Genomic DNA, 23,479 nt, shown 5'->3' with positions numbered 1-23,479 from the left:
CGGCTTTACTGCTGAAATAGTAGAACACGTTCTTCACGTGTAGGAAGCAGACTTATCTTAAAATCTCGTATCACAAGCTGGGCAGTGACGAAAACTCGTGGACACTCCATAGTGGCCACTCCTCTTTCACTTCACCTGCCAATGCTGAAACTGCAGTCACAAGCTCAGATCAGATACGCTTACTGCTGGTAGCTAACAGACCTCAAGACTGGGTACTGGTGCCTGGTATTATGGCAACAAACTGGGGTAGGTGCAGCTTTATCATTCATTTAGGCTTAGTACTTTCGGGTGGGGTGAATGGTTCAATGAATGTAGCAGTTAGCAAGTGAATGCTATGCGGGAGAAAGCAAAGCATCAATAGTTTTAAATGGCTTGTCATTAGAGTTCATTAGGAAGGAGCTGGCTGTGCAATCTCAAAATGGAAGGAATAATCATTTAGAGTGGGTGAAATATCTTTAGGAGTAGACAGTACTGCTAAATAAAGAATGGCCTCAGTGATATGAAGCTGCAAAGGGAAACTTGCTGCTTATACAAAGAGCATGGGGTTTTAACTAAACAAAAGAATTGAACAGAACTGGCGAAATAATGACGCTTTCCCAGACTTCATTATAGTCCACCAAGGAGTGATTCAGCAATACAATAAAGAAACTAACAACAAAAGAGAAGTTACTCGATCCCAAACTATGTTTTGCAGAAGTGATACAATTCAAGAGAACTCTAATGAATACACCGTATTGTTTTGCTCGGCAGTGCTGTTTAATGACCACAAGCATTGAAAATAGAACAAAAACTCAAATAACAATTAGGAAGGACTGTTTTTTTTAGACAGGCTATTTTTTAAGCAAGAAAAAGTCGTCATTTTATCACTGTTGTCATAAAGTCTGGTACTGTAGACCATTTCTCTTGGTCCACTGGTACGGAAATGTTATTAATGGAACAGGTATGTTATGATTTTAAAGACTGTAAAAATAAATATGAGGTAAAAAAAAAACTGAGGTATTGATGTAACGAGTTTAAGCACACATTTGTAAACCCATAGTATCGTCTAAGTCTCATTTTAAGACATCTTACAATCTTCACAGATATGATTAATAAAGATCTGCTGTTACTGTTCTTGCTGGCCATAGTTCTGCTGTTGTTGCTGTGTCATGGTCATCTTTCTGTTGTGCTAAAACCACAGTCAGCCTTTTCACTTCATCCATTCCTCTAGGTTGTTCTAACATTGGCACCAACTCCTTAAAGCTCCTCCTCATAGGGCCGAAACGGACAGGCAGGAGCTCCGTAGGCAACACTCTCTTGGGCAGGCATGCGTTTGAGACATGGGGAGGTGCTAGCACAACCATCGTGCACGGCATCTCCGAGGGCCGCCAGTTGACCATTGTGGACACGTACGGTTGGGGCCCAGAGGAGAACAGCATCCCTAGAAGGGAGAAACTGGAGCTTTTCAGTGCCCTGTCTCTTTGTGATCCAGGCCCCCACGTCCTGCTCCTGGTGCTGCCCTTGCTGCAGTTCACAAAGTCAGAACGGACTGCCCTGCAGAGGCGTATGGAGCTGCTGACAGAGGGCGTGTGGAGGCACACTATGGTGGTGTTCACATTGGGTGACCGTCTACAAGGGCAAACAGTTCAGGAGTGCCTGCAAGGAGGTGGTGAACACTTGGAGTGGCTACTGACCAAGTGCAGGTACAGGTACAGAGTTCTGAACAACAAAGCAACCCAGGACAGAGTGCAGGTGTCCGGCCTGCTGGACCGCATGGAGGATATGCTGATGGAGAACGGAGAGTGGCACTTCTCCCTGCACATGTACCGCCGGCTGGAGGAGGAGTGGAGTCGTCGAGAGAAGGAGATTGTGGAGAGGAAGGAGAGAAGGGATGAGAAGAAGCAGACTTGTCAGAGGCGGCTGGCCATGCTAAACAGCAACGATGGATTGCTTAAAGTTGTTAGCCATGGCTAATGTCTGCCAAGATCAATTTAGCCTAAGGAAGGTGCACCAATAAGTCCGGCTAGATTTCCAGCTGAGGTTGCTATAACAAAGATTCTCCAACAGAGATGTTCACAAGTCACTTTAGGCTAGTCTTGAATCTCTGTGAAGCAGGTATGCGGCACGTCTCAAGTCTTTAGTAGCAGAATTTTAGTTTAGCGTCATTCTTAGCTACACTGTACAAAAGTAAAGCACCGACTAAAAGCTTGTCAGGTTCTACGCAGCTTCAAATAGTTAGACTTTCATTATTAAAAAACATTCCAACTGAAGGACAGAGCTAAAGCCTTGGAGTTAGTCTGTAGCTTGCACAGCAAGTATGCTAACTAGCTAGCATATTAGCAACTCAGTAGCTGTAGTTTTAGTCCGTTTTAAAGAATTGTGACAACTTCAGCTAAAACAGCCACTGTGCTTAGCTGGCATACCAGCTATTCACGCCACATTAGCCAACTGTTTTAAGTTCTTTTGCTTCTTTCATTGCAAAACAGCATAGCATGTAGCCTAGCATGTAGCGCTTCGTCCCTTTCAGCAGATTTATTTGAAGCTATTTCAAACCTGACAACGCTGCAAGATGTGGGAGAACAGCAGCACTGTGCCTGACTGTGCAGTGTGTACTTTCTTGGAGGTTTTAATTTCATCCATTTTGTACATTTTTTAAAGGGCTTGAAATTTTACGAGTGGTATGTCTTGAATCTGAGACAGCAGCCAGTTAAGGCGTTGTTTTTGCATTTTGACTGACTTAAAACTCCCCATCTCTTCTCTCCAACACGCCACAACAACAATAAACATAAATCAAAATAAACATATATGAAGTCTACAGTAAACCCTTATAATCCCAGGCTTATTTGGTACTAACTGCTTATTTGGTAATTATAGGGACTTCAGTGAAAACTGATTGAGCTTTTATAAAACTCTGGGCCTGGCGATTTAAGGTGTTATGTCTTTGGATATAACTGTATTTTTATTCGGAAGATTATGAACCATAAAGACATTTTCCCCTTTAAAAACCTTTGAGCTCTTATGTAAGCTACACTAGCAACCATAAATGCCGCTCCCACAAGCGGTCCTGATTGGTCACATTTGTTTCAGGTGTAGAACTGGAGATAATGTAATTATGCTGTACATGCCTGTGATGTATTTAAACTGTATGAAAATAAGTTTTACAGACTTGCATAATTACGACAGAGTTTCATCACAACCGTGTCATCCTGTGCTCTTTCTGACGCAAACTCCCCTCTGGCTGACAGTTTTGCCTTTCAGGTGTCAGCAACACTATCATCCAAACCTGGATCTGCATGTCAAAATCTAAGATCAAATCAGGGCTGGCATACAGAAGAGCTGGGAGCTTCAGCAGTAGGCTCGACTCAAAGTTAGAGGCTCAAGGTCACATGCTATAAAATAATCATCATATAATGAAACAGAAGGCATTTGTCTGAAGCCTGTATGTAGCCTGTATCATATCTGGACAGGCAAAGGTCTTGACTCTAATTGTACTGATTATGAGGTGTCAAGCTGGATGTTGTCAAGACCAAAGTTGACTCAAAAATTTCTTGCATAATCCAAACGACAGGTTTTTACTGCTGTTCTTGTCTGATAAAAGCCTCATCATTATAGTAGCATCCACGCTGTTAGTACAGCGCAGGAGCTGCTCAGCATATATTGATCATCACATTTTAAAAAAAACATTGGCATCATTTATTACTTCTTTGATTTGTTTTTTTTTTTAATTGTTTTGTTTTTTTTCCCCAAAAATCCTGGGTGAACTTCTAGGCCAAAAATATCCAGTTGTTTTTCCTCTCAGAACCAAATGTACAGCTCTTAATTTGTTAATTTACTTTGATGCCTCATTTTACTTTGAATTTCTATTTCTATTTGACAAATGAATTTTTTTCTCTGTACAATGCACATTCATTTCACATTTTTGAAATGCCTTTCTGTGGCGCTGGATTTACTGCTGTACAAATAAACTTACCCAATTTCAGTACGACTGTCATTAAGTATATATTGTGTTGTCAGAAAAATGGACTGACCTCCCTAGTTGAGTCAACAGTCAATATGTTTGGGATTACTTGGATTGTGACACACCCAACTCCTAGGACTGAACTTTTTTTCAGATTCAGATTGTTTCTTCCTAGCCAGAGTTGTTACAGAACATCCGGGGCCTCTTTCGAGTGAATCTCCCTGTATATGTCTGTGTGTCTGCCCTGTGATGGACAGGTGACTGCTGGGATAGGCTCCAGCACCCCTTGTGGCCCAGGAGGATAAGCGACTTAGATAATTGCGTGTGTCTGTTGTGCTGTTCTGTGTCAAATCATACTCTCTGATGATATGTATCATACCACATTGCTGCCAGTACTCAGCTGTGCTTGTTTCAGTCACCGAAATGTATCAAAAAGGACTCATCACAGCCACCTCTCAATCTTAACCAGTGATCCTGACATCTCTTCTTCTCCCCATTCTCATTTTCTGACTACGTGAGAAGTCTCTTTACCTCTTCCCTTTCATCTTTCCTTCTGCGACTGTTCAACGTTGCTTCTATATCCACACCTCGCTAAGCTGTCTCTCTCGCTCCCTGCCTATCTCTGGTGACATTAAGGCTCTTTAAAGTGACTGATGACCATATCTACGCTGAACTGCAAGCAGCAACGTTAATTGATGTGCAATTTGTGCATCATCATAATCTAAAGAGGTGCACTCCTTTAATGTGCCTGCTCGGGGTGAGAAGCTTCATTTAACAGATCAAAGCGGGAGAGAGAGAGAGAGAGAGAGAGAGAGAGATAGAAGAGGAAAGGTAGAGACATGAGCAAGAGGGAAGGAGAGCGAGCAAGAGACCATTTCTCGGAGAGAACTACTGGCTCCTCGTCACAGGATGTCAAATAGCATCTCGTTATGCTCGGATAAACAAGCCACAGCGGAGCGATGAGAGAGACATCAAAAAGTGACGCAACATTAAACGCACTCACCCTCCCGGCCTTCTTCAAATAGACACACATATGCACACACACACCGAATGCAACGAGGCATACACATTTGGACACGGCTGCCAGCAGCTAATTTCTGTGAAAACGTAATCTCTGCCATTGGCAAGAGATCCCTACAGTTTGTAGACTGCCACCTGAGATAGGAACGTGGATAAGCTTCACTTTGCTGAGAGAGCAGGGCTGTCAGGAAAAGCTTGGCTCAAATGTTCGGCGGGACAAGTGATCCACTATCCAGGCCTTCTTTTGGTTCCATTGGCTAATATAAACATAAGAAAACGATCATCCTGTAGAGTCCTGTCCTCTAGTCAAAGCCTGCCTCGCCAGGTATAGGGTTATGCAGTGACAGTAGCCTGTCATCATTCTTATATTCTAGACGAGGAGATGACCCCAACGAAGTTTAGAGACCGTCACTCTGCCTCCTGCAAGCTTGAGAAGAAGATGATCCATTATTTATTTATTTATTTTTTGCCTTAATTTTGCATAAGAACACGGGTACACTTTGGATCAATGGAAGCCTGTACCAGTAAGAGTGTCCTCTTATGCAGATAACCATGGTAAACTGCTTCACTGGGTTCAGGGGCTATTTCTTTATTTCTTTTTTTTGCTTTACTGTTGCATCCTGTAATTTTCCTGTGGTTCCTTACACTGCGATCCACAGTGAGTCTTAATCTTTGTCAAATAAATGAACATAAGTAAAGCACACTTCAGTAAAAGTTGTGGTTGTAGTGTACTGTCATCTTTGATGTGATTGCAAAGCTGTAATTAATAGTAAGAAGGAATGGAATTTCCCATGAACTTTGGAATCTGAAAGCTTGTGGATGCTTAGCTCACTCCCTTGCCTTTTCCCCTGAAGTAAGGATGGTGTGAGGAGGTCCGAAAATATACACTATACCAAAGAGGTGGCTTTAGAAGCATAATATGATTCTAGAGAAACTTACTGAGACTTGTTCACAGTGGTGGTTATAGGAAAATGTCCTAAGCGTTTACATGAAATGGGTATAAAAGTGTTGTGGGACACTGTTTTTCAAATAGTTTTGACATGAGCTTTTGGCCTAAAACGTGTCTTGTTAAATATACTCATGGTGGAGAGGTGTTGTATGACTAAATAATGCTCAAAAATAGATACACGCAGATTATCTAAGCTGCTTATCCTCCTGGGTTGCAGGGGATGCAGGAGTCTGTCCGAATACTCACTGGGTGGAAAGCAGGAAACACCCTGGACAGGTCACAAGTCCCTCACAGGGCAGACACACAGACATATGCATTCACACCTGGGGCAATTTAGCATCTCCATTTGGCCTGTTTTTTGCATGTTGTTAGAGTGTGGGAGGAAACTGGAGCACCTGGAGGAAACCCACACAGACATGGGGAAAACATGCAAACTCCACACAGAAAGGACTGTCGTTGCCTGGCCAGGGAATCGAACCCAGACCCTACTTACTGTGAAGCAACAGGTTTGTTTGTCATTTTGGATAGTAAATAAAATGGCTATATCTGTGTTGTAGACACCACAAACCTTGGATCCTATCATCACCACTATAAGGAAATGTGAATCAGTACATTTCTCTACAGAGCACCATCTCATATCAAAGCATTCTGAATGAACTTGTTTATGTTTCAAAAACAGAACTTTTTCTCCTTAAGGGATCGTAGCCTTTCAGAGTGCTTAGCACATCTAGTTGTTGCTGGGTGAAGCAGGTAGTGGACAATAAAGCGATCATTCCAACAAATCCTGTCTCAGCATTTGAGTCTCTGCTTCACAGCAGTGACACACCAGGAATGCTCAAGAACCCCAAAGCACCATGAAACCTGGCAACTACAATAGTGCACATTCATTTGGCTGACAGCTCAACAGGAGCTGGACTAGATTTAGGAAAAAAGGAGGAAGAAGTATTTTGTAGCATGTGCCAAATCAGGTGATATCCATTTTGTGACAAAACAAAGCAATTTGGGGCCCAAAAATGTCAACTTTGGGCCATTACGGGGTGATGTAAAAAGCTTGGTCTGGGCCGAAGCAGTCTGCTGAGGGGGAAAAAGGGCGAGAGGCAGACAAAACAAGAGAAAGGGAAAGATTTCCCATGGATTTGAGGATCATATAGCAGGAGGGCAGGCAGAGCAAGTAGAGAATCGATAGATCAGAGAGCACAGAGTGAGAGGGAAAGAGAAAGAGAGTGAGCCTGGCGCCCTGTGGTAAAGTGACCCCAACAAATAGGACCGGACAAGGGCTGAGCTAAACTTCTCAACACTTCTGATAAGTTGAGTTGTGGTCACAATAGCCTGACCGTGACCTGCAGTGCCCTGTTTGCTTCAAGCTAACCAAACTTGTCAGAATTGATCTAAGACCTTCTTTCCCTGATAGAAACTAGCTGCATGTTAGGTTATGAAAGGCATTGCCTGATCCCATTTCAGCCCAGTTTGAAACCCCATTAAGAGCAGTCAGGTGAAAATTGTGTAGTGTGGGTGGCTTGAAATGAGGTGAGAATAAACACTAAGTGCCAAATTTAACAAGCAGCTAAAATTTACTGGCTCTGGTCTGAGACTGATCTGCTGTGACCTGCCGTTTAAAACTGGATAATTTGAATTGCAGACGTGCTCATATTTAGATCCACTGGGGGTCCCTGCTGCTAGAGGATGTGCATTTTGGGAAATCACAATGATGAAAATAAATACAATTCTACCAAAATATCTGTGGATAAGCTAAATAAAATCAAGATGATCATCCCCTGTATTTCACAGGACAATCCTGAAAACTGTAGGCTTTTCTTACATCCTGTACAAGCCAAACAATCTTGTACATTGCAAAGATGTGTGCAATTTGTGGATTTTTAACCTTAGACTTATTACATACTAAGCCATAGTATTATTCAGGAATTACAGAGACTTCAACGCAAACTGGTCAAGCTATTCTTTTTTTTTAAACTAGCCCAAGAGTTGAGTTCTGTTTCAATAATAAAGGTTAATAAAAAGTTTCAATAATATAGGTTAAATTTATGAACTCTTTATTAAATTTCAGTATATCTAAAACACCTATTCAAAGTAAATGGTTATGTAAAGGCTTAAATGAAAAAATATATCCATGGTTCCTATAGTACTTTGCTTGAATGACCACAAAGTGATTTTTTCCCACAAGACTTTAACAAGCCACAAATTTCCTGTATACTCTGATTTTTCCCCACTGCTCATTGGCCCGTATGATCACATGCTTCAATACATCTGTAAATTCAGCTGGTTCCTTCACACTTTGTCCTTTGGCATGCCCAAATGCAATCACTCCTTTTTGCTCCTATCCTTAATATCTGCTTTTAACCCATTTTCTACAAATCGAATGAGACATTCACTGCACTGTACCACCTTTTCTCAATCTATGAATCCTGTCACACATGCTGCATGTATTTACAGCTGGATCATCCTTGTGCAACACCATCTGCAGGAGTCTGAAATTACTGCCACTGCTAACACAAAAGGTGACTAATTTTTGTCCAGGGAGCTTACAATAAAATACACATATGGACAAAAATCCAGAAATCCTTATAAATCAGTAGAATTCTACATTTTTCTCTAAGGACGAGATGAAAAGTGAAGCTTCCTTCAACAAACAAATCCATCTTCTCTCGTGCCTTTTTTAAAACCATTTGCAGCTCCTCCTCCTTGATACTAAAGAACACACAACCTTTCTGTTGCGTTCATGTTTGTACATGTAATTACACAGTCTTCTCAACAGCTCTAAAACGCATATTCCTGAAGGCAGGTGCCCTAAGACCTGCATCTCTGCGACAACCTGGTGTGCACACAAAATAAGCCTCCTGCACATGTTGAAAAATGAGCTGCTAGTGCTTTTGTGCACGCAAAATGCATTAGCGTCGCTGCTAACCCTTAGTAAACATGGCCTTCTGAGTTGTGAATTTTAAAGGCCTGTGTGAATATATAAGCAGATGGAAACAGGTAATGCAACATTAATGAGTCGTAGCTCAGTTTCCTCCCGTGTTTACCAGCAGAAATGTGACCTTTTCCATAAACAAAGATTTTACAATGTAGAAAAGCTCTCAAAATGGTAAAAACAAGTGGCACGCTTTCACTGACTCGCTAATAATTTCCACTAGCTCATCACAAACGCAGAGCTTTGAAGGACAAATGCTGATTCACTATAGTCTTTGAACCTCTCCGACACCCGCAGTGGAACAAAGAAGACAAAACATACTGAGTGACTGGGCTCTCTATCAGAATTCTCACATGGGCTCCTACTGAGGGCTAGGAGGCAGGGAGTTATATTTGGAGAGATTTATGGAGTAGCAGTGAGGGAGAGCGGTAAGGGCAGTGTGAAATCGAAGGTGCCAGTGGTTCCTGGCTGATGGGGGGGGGTAGATCTGATGGCTTCCGAAGCAGAAGCGCAGACAGGGCTGTTGGGCTGTCTTCCTTTTATATCCACTGGTCATTAGACAAGAACTACTAGGTGGATCAATACAAATCTCTCAGCTCCACAGGCCTGTTGGCACAAGGTGCTGATGGACACGATTGCACCTGATCACGGAATTGGAAGAGGCAGTAACTTGTGTCAAGTGCTTTGCTTGTGGGCAATCAGATTGTTGTTGTTTTTTGAAGTTGCGATCCTGCCTTGAAGTTCCTACATTGAAGTTCTTACACACTTTATTCTGTCCAACACAGCTAGAAATCTTTTAGATACACCAATGACAGTGATCTGTCAGATCTTGCATCGTTCTTGTATTTGCGCTATCCAGTGTAGCTCTGCTGGCGACATCCCATATAATCAAAAATAACGCATGGCCACAACTTACCAAGGCATGAGAATGAGATAATTAAACCTTGACCACATCTTAATAAGGCATGATCTCATTCCCCTTGCCTTACTAAGTCGTGTGACTTTATTATCTTGTACTCATGTTTTACTAAGTCGTAGTCATGCGCATTAACTTGTGGGAACCAGATCCTAATGTGTAGCCACGAATTGATAAGGTGTGGGAACAAGATAATTAAGTCACAGACATGACTTAGCAAGGCATGCAAATGAGCTCATGTCTCATTAAGCTGTGGTCGTTTAACTATCTCCTTCCCACGCCTTCCTAAATTGCCACTCATTAGGATCTTGTTCCCACATCATATTAAGTCATGGCGTTATTTTTATTTATATGGAATGTCACCAGCAGGGCTCCGTAGACAGATGATAGAAGCAACTCGCACCAACTTTTGTTGTTTTCACATTTAGGTATTAATGCATTTCCTACTTTCTTTTATTTACATGTAGTTGCCTCAAGTTAAAATGCACCGAATTCACAGTCTTTGCCATGAAGTAAACATATTTTGTTAAATGATTGGAAACCTAACAACTATGGAAGATACAGCTGCTCTCAGCTTGAATAACCTATTTATCATGCAATGATCATGACTGGCCTAATCATAAGACCTCACAAACAAAAATAATGGCTTAGGAACTGTCCAATATTGGGTGGCATCTGCCTACCATCTACTACACATGTGTCAAGCTCCCCTGCTTGAGGGCCAAAATATGCAGACTTCAGCATGCTGCCTCATTAAACACACCTGATTCAGCTCATCAGCTAATTAGTAAGGCCTTCATGAACTGAATTCAGAGCATTATGCTAATCTCCACAGTACTTCGGCCTGGACTGTCCCCAGTTGGACACTTTGTTTGGGCATGCTATGTTTTAGCATTGGTACCTGCCATCCTCCACCATGTTTAATAGCTACTGCCAGGCCAAAATGGAAAGACAGCATTTTAGTGAATGTATTCTTCATTTTCATCAAGTCTTTTTGCTTCAACATGTAATATACCCTCAGGGGTATATCTCAGTACCTTTAATCAAGGACCAACACTGTACCATAATCCATTGAAATGATATTTTCTAAGTTTTACTGACTCCACACACCCCGTCTCGTCTCCAGGGTTTTATTTTACTGTTCAATTTTAAGATGTGAGGTTATATTAAGACACAAATCTGTACTTATCAGCTGGAAAAACTTATTTACGGCTCACAATCAGACCTTAAAATCACTGCTGTTCCTTTGAAGATACATTAACTTTGCTTGTATCTTGATGAATGAAAAACGTACCTGCACAGAACCTTCATTTCTAACAGTGTAGCATTACACAATTTCCCCCTTATTCTAAATGTAGACAAGAGACGGTGTCTGAAGTTTGCTTCTTTACTTTACTCAGTAGCTGCGGTGCTAATGTAGCTACCAAGCAGTGGAAGCACACACTTGCTGCTGCATTTATATGGCATCACTTCAGTAGCAAAGGCCAAGTAAGGACAAATGGAACCACTCTAAATGAATTTGTTTACATCTTAATGACTGAATTATGTTATATTCTAATTCATAGCCTGATTCCATCTCAAAATGCCTTCCCTTTTCCACACTAGTACACATGCACAGAACAGCGGGTTCTAAATCCAGACACAGCCTAAAATCTCGTGTTGCCAGTTTTTAAAAAGGAACTCAGAGTAAAGCACATCGTGTACGACTCAATCTCTGTTAGACAGCTCCCCGGACACACTGTCTTTCCTTATTTTAGCCTTCTCTCTCTCTCTCTCTCTCTCTCTCTCTCTCTCTCTCTCTCTCTCCATCCTCCCCCCGTTTTTCTCCTCTGTGTATGTGAATGATGTCTGTTTCCACGGAAACTCCTTTGGGCAATTAGATGTGCAAATATTGTGGAACGGATTAGGACAGATAGGACGTGCGAGAAGATGAAAGCGGGAAGAAAAGAGAAAAAAAACAAATAAAAGAGAAGTGAGCGTGAAATCATGTCATGCGATGAGGACGAGGAAGAAGCTCTTGTTCTGTTACGGTGGACGCGGTGGCTGGGAGAGGGGGCTTATCCTGCATGACGCCGCATTGATCAAACTTTGGTTCCTTGCAGTTAAGATGCTAAGAGGTTCAAGAAGCATGGTACTAGAAATGTTGACAAAAGAATGGTGTAAGGAGAGGTGTCACGCCTGTCGAGACTACAAGGGGCAGCTCTAACATTTTGCACCATTACAAACTCTACTGTGGCATTAAAAAGTGACTGAATAGATGCCCATAATAAGGCCAATAAGGCCTTGTCCTAATTGCACTTATAGGAGTTTGCCTTTTACTTTGTTAGCCCCCTTTTACCCTCTTCATTAGTGGTCAGGACCCCCCCAACCCCCTCCCCAGGACCACCAATAGCAGCGCATGGGCAGTGTCCTGGGACCACTGATGAAGGACAAGAGGATGACCAACACAAACTGTACTGCAGCAGATGAGCTATTGTCTTTAACTTTACATCTACAAGATGGACCAGTAAGACAGGCCTGTTTAATAAAGTGGACAGTGAGTAGATGCAGCCACATCAGACAGATAACCTGCTAAACTGGCCATTCTCACCAGGGCAAAGTGTGTGTAGACTGTCAAGACTCGGTCATTTCAAACCTTCAAAGGGTCCAAAAGAGTTTGCTTGGATGTGGTTGATGAATCTATTCACCTGGAGTGTGTTTAAAGGCTTCATGCTGTGGAATGTCTTTGAACAAAGTTGTACAAGGACCTGTTCCAAAAACGCAGACTAGACCAGAACGTGAGCCTGCAACAGTCAATAAACAACTTCGCTCTTCTCTTTGTTTTCCCCGAAACGTGCCTGCAGGGAGATACGGTGAAGGAGCTGACTAAGCTAACGGCTCATAAACTGACAGGCACACACACAAACGCTGGCTTCGCACATTCTCTGTTTGAAGTTTCCTTCATTTCAATACACACATTAGGAGATGGACAGTTTTTCATGCCTGCCAACTCACTGGGAGCTCAATTAAGACACAAATTCCAAGAACCTCCTCTATCTTTTCTATCTAAGGGTTTTCAAGGCAGAGAATGAGGCTGAGGCACCATTGTCAGAAAGTAGGCCACTGTATCAGATTTCCACTGTCAATGCAATACAAACCTTTTTAGCCTCTATGTTCTACTACTGAAGGCTAGATGTCATTGTGTGTGTGTGTGTGTGTATGTATATGCCTGTATGCGTATGGATGTGTGTGTTTGTGTGTGTGTGAATGTGTATGTGTGTGTATATGTCTGTGTGTGTGTGTGTGTATGTGTGTGTGTGTGTATATATATGTCTGTGTGTGTGTGTATATGTAAATGTGTGTGTATGTTTGTGTGTGTGTGTGTGTGTGTGTGTGTCTGTATGTGCATATATATGTTAGTGTGTGTGTGTGTTTGTGTGTATATGTCTGTATGTGTTTGTATATGTGAATGTGTGTGTGTATGTGTGTGTGTATATATATATATATATATATATATATATATATATATGTCTGTATGTGTATGTATATGTGAATGTGTGTGTGTGTGTGTATGTGTGTGTGTATATATATATATATATATATATCTGTATGTGTATGTATATGTGAATGTGTGTGTGTGTGTGTATGTGAGTGTGTGTATATATATATATATATATATATGTCTGTATGTGTATGCATATGTGAATGTGTGTTTGTGTGTATATATGTGTCTGTATGTGTATGTATATGTGAGTGTGTGTGTGTGCGTGTGTGTGTTTGTGTGTATATGTCTGTATGTGTGTGTATATGTGAATGTGTGTTTGTGTGTATATATGTGTCTGTATGTGTATGTATATGTGAATGTGTGTGTGTGTGTGTGTGTGTTTGTGTCTGTATGTGAATGTGTGTTTGTGTGTTGTACAGTGTGAACAAATGTAACAGCTGTACATGACAGAGCGAGACTACAGCTGTATAGCGTTAACTGAAATCGGATCCCAGTACCTAATCCCCAAACGACAAGCTCTCAATTAACGCATGGCCAAGCTGATTGTCCTCCAAAGTGGACCCTTCCTAAGCAGAACTGTCCTTCTTTCTCTCCCTCTCCCTCTGTTCTATCTCTCCATCTGTTCCCTCATCCATGAAGTCATCCTGTCATCACTGGCAGGTGCAGCCTCTTCTGATCAGTCATAGAGTTCAACAGTAACATGACCAGCACCATCCGTCCATCCATTTTCTAAGCCGCTTCTCCGTCAGGGTCGCGGGGGGGTGCTGGAGCCTATCCCAGCAGTCTTCGGGCGGAAGGCAGGATACACCCTGGATGGGTCGCCAGTCCATCGCAGGGCAGACAGACAGACACAGACAGTCACTCACACCTAGGGGCAATTTAGCACATCCAATTGGCCCGACTGCATGTCTTTGGACTGTGGGAGGAAACCGGAGAACCCGGAGGAAACCGGGGAGAACATGCAAACTCCACACAGAGAGGACCCCGGTCGCCCGGCCAGGGAATCGAACCCAGGCCCTCCTCGCTGTGAGGCGACAGCTCTACCCACCACGCCACCGTGCCGCCTTGACCAGCACCACCTTTATGTCATTTCAAACATAGACTAGTTATAAACTAACCAGTCATGCAGTTCGGTTTGATGTCTTATGTAGAGAAACTTACTGACTCTTACCGAGATTTTGGTGAAAGAAACAAGAGATTGCAGTGTCTACGAGGCAAATATAGCCATTTTATTTACTGTCCTAAAAGAGAAGGAAAGCTACATGTTCTTTGAGTTTTTATATAATGTTAATAACAATAAAATTGTGTTAAATCTCAAAAAATAAGCCTTGATGTACCCCTCCACCCTGAGCGCATTCTACAGAAAAGATGTTTTAGGCCAAAACCTTATCTTAAAACTTCAGTTGTATGGAAATGTTGGAACACACCCAGTCAAATGACACTTTTTGGTTTTTTTGGCAAATTTTGCCATTTTTTTGGAAAAAATAAAACAATAAAAAAAAAAATATATATATATAATGTGCTGTAATTTTTGCACAGGCCACGTTTTTTGTTAAATTTTCTTCCCCCAACATATTAAATGTGGCAAAAAAAGTTATTGTGCATTGAAATGTGGCGTGTTAATATTTTATTATTTTTTTATTATTATTATTTATTATTATTTTAAGTTTTTTTTTTTATTGCCCAGGGCACCCAATACCATAGGCATCATGGAATATATTCATAACCATTTCATGTAATAACTAGCAGCATTAAATTCTTTGGACATCTGGTTCCCATCACCTCCACTACGAACAGTTCTGAATCAGTATGTTTCTCTAGTTTTATATCAAACCTCTCTGAGCTGATCTTAGTGATTTGCTCATCCATTATCTTTGAAAATCACTGAATTTTTTTATACTTTATACTTTAATCATTATTAAATAAAAACAGGTTATTGTATGTGTGCAAGATGTAGTCAAACCGACAATAACAACAACAACAACAACAACAAAAAACAAATAAAAAAAATAATAAAATAAATAAAGTGTTCTGCCTGCTAAGGTAGTTTAGGGTAGCTAGGTAAAAATGCTCATGCTTGGGTTTCAGCATCCCCCATCCCCACTTCAGACAGCAGGCAGAAGCTTTTAGATTGAAGCTGCTCTTGTGCTGATTTGCCAGAAGCCATTGTTAAAGGGGGATTCCAGTGTAATACTAGCATTTAATATGTTCTCATGTTATGTAATATTCTATAGTGCAGAGGATTATAAGCTGCATTCTCATCAGTCTGACAGAAGTAATGAGTCTTTTTTTGCATTTGTGTCCATCAATGTTATTTTACTATAATACCCAACATGCATATATATATATATATATATATATATATATATATATATATATATATATATATATATATATATATATATATATATTAATGTAGAGGTTTATGAAGACAAACATTGTGTTCCATCTTCCTTCTGCATTATGGTCATAGTCTTTTAAAGGCTCCTCCCACCTTCACCAACCAATTAACCACCACATTATATTTATTTCCATAATTCCATTTTATGGAATGCACATTACCTTTAGGGTTTCCATGGCAGTGTTTTTACTGATTGGTTAGAAATGAAGCAACACTGGATCTTTCATCATCGTGTAAGCAACAGTTTGTGTTTATACTAACTAAGACTATATATTGGTGGTGTTAACTCTGGACTGAGGAATTCCACTCAATTGCTAATGTGTACATGAAATCAGTCAGAGCGGTTTGATGTGAAATGCTCCATTCTAGAGAAACTGGTGGTGATAGGAACCAGATGTCTGACATGTTTCATGCCTCCAGAAGCTCCCTCACCGGAAACGGTTCCAAATATGCCGCCTGATGCCTGAGACACTGTTTTGCGCTTTTCAAAATGGTTATCCGCGCCACTGTAAAGGGTCAATACATTTCTCTCACCACTCTCACACCACTCTGGACGACTATGTTTACAAGATTTGAATCATCCAGAGATCTGGTGAGATCCAGAGTTGGCGTGTTCTTCCCGTGTCAGTTTTGGTTTCCTCAGGGCAGTCAGGCCAATTGAACATGGTAAATTGCCCCGAGGTGTGAGTGTGAGTGACTGTCTGTCTGCCCTATGATGGACTGGCGACCTGTCCAGGGTGTATCCTGCCTTCTGCCCAGTGACAGCTGGGATAGGCTCCAGCACCCCCCGCGACCCAGAAGGAGAAGCGGCTTAGAAGATGTGTGTGTGTGTGTGGTGAGATCCAGGCTGGGGGAACGGAAGTACCAGAAGGACGAACAGCCAGCCTCACTCAGAGGCTTAAAAAAGGCTTTCCTAAACAAATACTGCCTCATTTGCCAGAACCTCTATGCCACAAGCACAGCAGCAGGTCCGCCCTCTGATTGATGGCTGCTGATAGGCCAATTAAAAGGCGTAAACCCAGGCGTTGATTTCCCATAAGCCTCTCTGGGTTAATGCACACGACCGGCGCCAGCTGCTTCTGCCTGCTGATAAGTGACAGACGGACAGGTGAACACACATATGCACATGCATTCTGCATACAGTGAGCTGCTGTGCACAAGGTGATATGGGGACATGTGTGGACATATGGGTAGTTGAGGAGAGCCTTATCGCTAAAGGAGGCAGGCCAGTCAAATGGGACGTTGCATGCTAGAAATCCAACGGCATACAGTGTCAGAAATAACATAAACAAATCAAGGCAATACTGTGCTTGAACATTGCTATATTGACACACCCATGCCATAAACATGTCATGGCAGATCATACTCAATTCATCTTCAACTCAGTTAGGTAAACAACATAGAATGCAGTTTTTTTTTCCAACTAGCTGGAACTGTTTCCATCATACAATCCTACATGGCATTATCCCCTCTTTGGCCCAATGACCCCATTTCTTATTTTTACCCCTACCCTTGTTTTTGAGTGCCACCTTGCCCCTTGGAACTGAGTTATAAGTTATGGTGGTTGAAATCATTGCCAAATCAGCTTTTCACCAGTTTCTCATTAGAATTTTCCTGTTCCACCTTGGAATGGTTTTTAGGTGGAATGGGAAATTTAGCTAGCTACTGAGACATCGACATACTACTAACAATATTTATGCTTGTTATGAAGAAAAGGACCAAAATACACTGAAATGACATTAAACTCTTATCATAATTTTTAATAAAGAAAATACATGTATGGGTTTGTGGAGCCATCATGCCGGTTTTTATTTTATTCTCATAACATTCTGTTTTGTAGTGTGCCTCTGAAAGACCTCTATGTGGAGGACCATGAAGCCCTAGGAGGAAGGAAACTGCGCCCTACCCCTCTATCTCAACAAAAATCGGGACGCCCTACCCCTAGGCATGAATGTGCAAAATGGATGGGTAAGGACTAAGTGGTAGGGGCAAGGGGTGAAATGGAATTGGGCCTTGGGCTTTCACTTATGGTTAGCAATGGAATCACTAGGGTTCAAACTCACAACCTTCTGGTAGGGGTGAACACTTAGTCCATTACACAACTCGCAAGCTCCTGAAGTTACTCGGATTTGAGGGTCCTTAAATGTTTAATAATCTGTAAAAAGGTTGTTGTGACTTATTTAATTGTTTAGCCAATTACTGACCATAATTACATTACCTATAAACACATTAGGAAGCATCAGAAAATTGTTCCCTTGGGAGATCGTCTGCTGTTCACTGCCCACACACCAGCCCTGCTGTCAAATCAAATGATGTATAAGCCGGGTAACATGGATGCTTGAGAGTAGCAATGTCACTCAGACATCAGCCTGTCAAACCAGACCTTTCCCATTCATCTCCACTGGACATCTGTGTTGTACAGATGTTTTCAAATGGCACTGCTGACCTCTTATTTGGGAGGAAACAGGTTGTAAAGCTAGCAATGCAGACCTCCAATCTGAAGTCAGTGTTGTTGAGTAATATGACATTATTATTATGATATATTATGCTATAGTATATCAGTATATATATATATGTGTATGTCACAGTATATAATGTGTTGTAAATTGTGCATTTCTTCCTTATGGAAAGTTGAGTGTTAGAGTAGCGTAAGTATATAACAAATCAGGTACCACAAGGGATAGTTACCTGAATAACAGTGTCCATTCTTAAGAGCAGCACAGAGTCACCAGCTGCATTAGTTGGAGGTTAAGTCAATGCTGGGATTTAAACCAGCAATCTAATTGCTGCCTCACTGCATCTACGGCCCCAAGTTTGAGTATGACAGCCTACTTTTGTAAGGGTCCAGCCTGCACCGCCTGTTGCCAGCAGAGGGTTATTGGCAGCAAGGAACCCAACCTGCACTGCCTGCTGCCTGCAGAGGGCATCGGCAGCAAGCGCCCAGCCTGCCCTGCCTGCTGCCAGCAGAGGGCATTGGGAGCAAGGTGCAGCAGACTAATCAGGCTAACCCGACACACCTGTGAACTCCCCTATTTAAGGCTGAAGCAAACGCCAGTGTTTGTCATAACTTTGTAGAGGGGTGACTGGTATGGTACCTATTCTTTGAAAAGAAAAGAAAAGAGACAAAGCTACCCCAAAACGAAAAATAAAAGAGGGCTGAGAAAAGAAATTGCCACAAAAAACAAAAAAGAGTAATTACCTCCAAATTACTCATAACACAAAAAAAAGCTATGCAAAACTGGAAGAGCAAACCGACTGAACCTAAAGCTGACACTCGCAGAGGAAGTGCCTTCTTTTCTGTTTACCTTTTTGTTTCACCTTTCTCTAACTCAGCCTTTGTTTGAGCACGCCATGCTTGGCGTTGCCTTGGTTTGCCATTCTTCCCCGCCCCCACACTTCCACCTTCCTTGAGGTGCTTTGCCTGTGGTCACCTACGCGCTCCAGTGGCGCAGAGGTAACGCCATGGACCGCTGACCATAACAGCAGCAGTTCAAACCTGGGTCCAGGTCACCTCACTAGCAGCAATGTTAATCACACACTCTGTTACCCCATATATCTTTCTTTTTTGTTGGGTTTCAGTTTTGCACTTGGGTCCGCCTCCCCGCCATCCCGTAACAACTTTTGATCATCTTAAGTGAAGCTGTTAAGGATGCACAGTGTCACTGATTTAAGCACCAAATTACTATTACTAATAGCTCCCCCTTGTGGAGAATCTTCAGCCTGCTATATGTGAGTGAGTTAGTTACATGCCATGTTCATTAGGATAGTTGTCATAGCCTTTTTCAAACGTAACACCACTATTTTACAATTTATCCATTCCAGATTTTTCTAGGGTTTGTGAACAAACTAAATATTGTGAAAGAGATGCCCCCAAAAGTATTTGAATGTTTGTGCCATACCTTAAAACAATACTTGGTTTGGAGATAAAATATCAAACCAAGTGGTACTTATTTTAAACAGATCATCTGACACAAGATTCTTCAAAACCTTGATGGTTCTTCAAGGGTTCTTTAGTAAAGAAAATGTTCTATGTACTACATGAACACTCAATAGCAGAATCCTTTTGGTAATATATAGAACCCTTTCAAAAAGGTGCTATATAGAACCATATAAAGCACATCTGTATCAGTCTGAAGAACCTTTCTACAATGCAAAAAAACCTTTTAGTCATGCAAAGGGTTCTTTGCATGTTCATGGTTCTATCAACTTCCTTTGTTAAAGAACCCTTGAAGAACCATCTTTTTATGTGTCTACCAGCTTTTTCCTTCTTTCAAAATCAGCTGGTGTGTCAGATCATTTCAACAGTCTCTTTGAGAGGTTTGCATCCAAAACCTCTTGCTCTGAGCTCAGTGAATTAAAAACCCATTGATACAACTATGAGAAAAACAGACCCAGTGCTTCTGTGCTTTATGGTATAGTTAGTGCAGTCGGCAAAGGTTGGAATTCTTTTACAGGCATTCTCTACACAAAGAATCCCAGTTTGGTGTTGTACTGGTGTTAAAGTGTTAAAATGTATCTTGGAGCATCTGCACAAATTGTGTATCACGGAAACGCCTTCAAGTGATAACGCCTTACAGTGATAACGCCTTACAGTGTTACATTTTTGGCACTTAGCTGCAGACACAAGGATTGGTGTTCACAATCCACTCACTCACATATGCGTACACACACACAAGCTTCTGAAAGCCTGAGAGGACACTAATCGCTCTGATAAGATGCAGATGATCCCTCAGACTCAGTAGGCGTAGCCCTCGGGTTTTGGATTGTAGCAGCGCTAACCCACTGACCCACATAGCGGCCTTCCACTACAGTACTTACACAACGCACTTAGTGCAGAGAAGCACACTGGACAAAAAAAAAATCAGGCACACCCAAAAAAACCAAACTCAAATGCCCTCGCGCAAGACGAGGACCCAGAAGTCCCAGAAACTCCAAGGGCAAACATACTCATACAGGAAGCTGAAGGCAGAATTGGAACACTGTAGTTTCCCAGCTACTGTCTGTGTGTGACAATGACCCTGTCTCTTTCACTCCCTGCCTCCGTCTCTCTGAATGACAGCAATTATCTCGATGACGCTCGTCCCACATTTCTCTGTCCACCTGCCACAGTCTCGTCTCATCTCTCTCTCCCTGTCTCACCTGCTCACTCTCATCTCCATCCTCCATCGCCCAAACCCCCACCCCCCACCCCCACAATCTCTCTTGTTCTTCCCTCGTCCTTTACCTGGAGCAGATGGGGCGGACGCATATTGCAAGAGAGGAAAAAGCACAAAGGATCAGACGCGATTGTTTGCAGAATCAAAGCATGGCTAATTGCTGCACTTAATCCCAGACAAGAGGGGTCGCCGTGACAAGAACCTGCTGCCAGAGAGAGAGAGAGACAGAGAGAGAGAGAGAGACAGAGAGAGAGAGAGAGCAAACAAAGTATCTATTACCGATAATGTTCAAAAGTATTGTCAGAGGCAATGTTTATGCAGCAATGTTTATGCATGGTCTTAACATCCATCCTGACTGATTTGATAAGTAGACAGCAAGGAATGTGGCTGGGCACATTCAACACATCTGTCTTTTGCATTTGTACCACCATGAGTCCTTGTTTTTGCCATGGGTGTGAAGTTCCATGGGTGTGTATTTCCAATCGTTCACTAGTCATCCAAAAAATCAGTCAATCAGTTATTATCACAAAGAGTATTCTGGATGTGGGTGAAGTGTTTAAGTAGCTTGCCTGGAAGATTCTGGCTGTGGTCCTTGCTATTAGCAAGCAGTGGCATCTACTCTCTGAAAAGCCTTTCAGAACGAAGCATAAGCACTGATCCAGGAAACATTCATGATATCCCTTTTGAAACCGGATTGCGTTTGAAACCATTCATAGGAAACAAGACACCCTTGTGCATGAGCTAATCCAAATTTTTGTCACACTGAATGATCTGTGACGGGATGGTTTGCAGGTCAGTTTAATGGCCCTTTCCTATTAAAATCTTGAAACCTGCCCATGGCAGTCCTTAAGCTGAATCTTATGCAGCTTGCAGTGGAATTTCATGCCGTACTTTGGGCTTTGTGTTTAGTAGAAAAGCTGATTTCTGTTCTCTGCTCCTGCCTCTTGTTTCAGGCACTGTCCTTAAGTAATTGACTGCTGCCAACAGTCAACTTTAGTTGATGAGTTGGCTAGTCTACACTGCCCCTTGTCCATTACAAATATTTAAGCAGGGCATACGCATCCGTGGAACAAATTTTCTACACACGTTGAAGCATCTGATCAGATGATGACTTGGTAGTGTAAGAGGGGAATCCATAAACATTTAGTCTTTTCACTCGACTTTCACATCCACATTTCCAAATCACCTTCAGTCTGCGTCTTTGCTCTGCTTCTTGTGTGCAAGAAAGCAGAATCAGAGATTTATTTGTGCTACTTGACAATGAAATTTGTGATTGAGTGCTTATTCATAGACATAACAATCGGTCTGGTGTCTGTTAGACATGTGTAAGGCTGACCCCAAAAGACCACCCATTCCTTTGTGTCTCCTGCTTCGAACACAAAGTAGGGTACTACTTTCCTTGAACCCTGTAATGTAACATTACCATGTCATGATGGATCATTTCCAGTAATACTACAGTATTGGGTAATACCTCATTTGGATACTCCATTGTTGATGCTTTGTATGTATTTAATTTACTTTCAAGTTACATTCAACTAAATATCTACTAAACGGACCATAATTCTTTAACTCTAAACCTGCTCTAATCTTAACCTCAACCTAAGACCTAAACCCAACCCTCACCCTGGTCCAAATCCTAACTCGAACCCCACCACTGTTTAATTTCTACAGATGGTTTTGAAAATCTGTAGATAATCGATAGGGGACTATAATGGACCATCCAAATAAAGTGAGACCCAGTATTATGTACAACCGTTGCCTTTATGTCAGTGCTATGTAGCAGGGCTCATAAAATGGGCTACTTTAGATATAAAGACGTAGAGAGCGGGAGGTGATTCTGGGACTGCTGCGTCTTCGTTTTCATTTGAAAGTGATTTAAACATCCTTGACTCGGTGCTTAGCTTACTGTGGTTCGCACTGTTTGTATAATGTCACATTATATGCACTTATTTGAAGTGTATAGTTAATTTATGACAACTCATCTAAAGAAAAAAAAGGGGGAGGGGGTGATGGAGGAAGGCAAGGAGGGAGAGTCAAAGACACCAGACTATCCAAATGACCAAATTATTTCCATGTTGCGCTGTCTGTTCACAATTAGACCAGCTTTGCCGTTCCTTGCTTTGTTGCAATGCTGGTAATTAGTGTGAAGTGAACACGCCTCATTGCCATGCCTCGTCATAACTGACGTGGAGCCAATGCTCCCATGGACCTCATTATGGACACATTAGTCTCGGACATGCAGTTGGATGGTACATCGTGTCCTGCATCCACGAAAAACTGTCATTATTCACTGCTGCTTCTGATGCCAGTCTGCCCTTCTGTCTGTCCAGTGCCGGAGGGCTTGGCAACACATAACCGCTCCCTCCCAGTGGTTTCCCATGCCGTATTAGGAGAACTGAGGTGTGTAAGTCACTTTGTTTGCTGCTTTCATTTGCAATCAAATAAAACATTATAGCAGTAATAAATGACCTGTTAGCAAAAGGTGCCCTGCTATTATGGTAAAACACATGGTCTCCCTCTAAGCACTTGACAGTATTGGTGGGAATGGACTGGAACTCACAGGGAAAACTGTTCCAGGAGTAAAAGTCGGGACTCTGATTTTGCAATCTAAACAATGATGTTTAAAATGGAAAATGGATACTGTTGTTGTACATTGCTTCTAATGCACATGCATGAACCAAAGTGGT

General features: G+C 41.9%; 2 protein-coding genes across 2 annotated transcripts in view; one reads left to right on the top strand and one right to left on the bottom strand.

Moving 5' to 3' along the window:
- spsb4a (splA/ryanodine receptor domain and SOCS box containing 4a) overlaps positions 1-23,479 on the bottom strand; it is a 66,418-nt gene that overhangs the window by 19,371 nt on the left and 23,568 nt on the right. The window lies entirely within an intron of this gene.
- zgc:136870 (uncharacterized protein LOC664693 homolog) lies at positions 98-3,958 on the top strand. The gene is made up of 2 exons (XM_017719590.2): positions 98-246; positions 1,211-3,958. The coding sequence occupies exons 1-2, from the start codon at positions 231-233 to the stop codon at positions 1,951-1,953; spliced, it is 759 nt and encodes a 252-aa protein (XP_017575079.1). The 5' UTR covers positions 98-230; the 3' UTR covers positions 1,954-3,958.

Source organism: Pygocentrus nattereri, chromosome 2 (assembly GCF_015220715.1).
Source record: "Pygocentrus nattereri isolate fPygNat1 chromosome 2, fPygNat1.pri, whole genome shotgun sequence".
Taxonomy (NCBI): domain Eukaryota; kingdom Metazoa; phylum Chordata; class Actinopteri; order Characiformes; family Serrasalmidae; genus Pygocentrus; species Pygocentrus nattereri.
The sequence above is the reverse complement of the archived record's forward strand: the minus strand, read 5'-3'. Positions and strand labels throughout refer to the sequence as shown.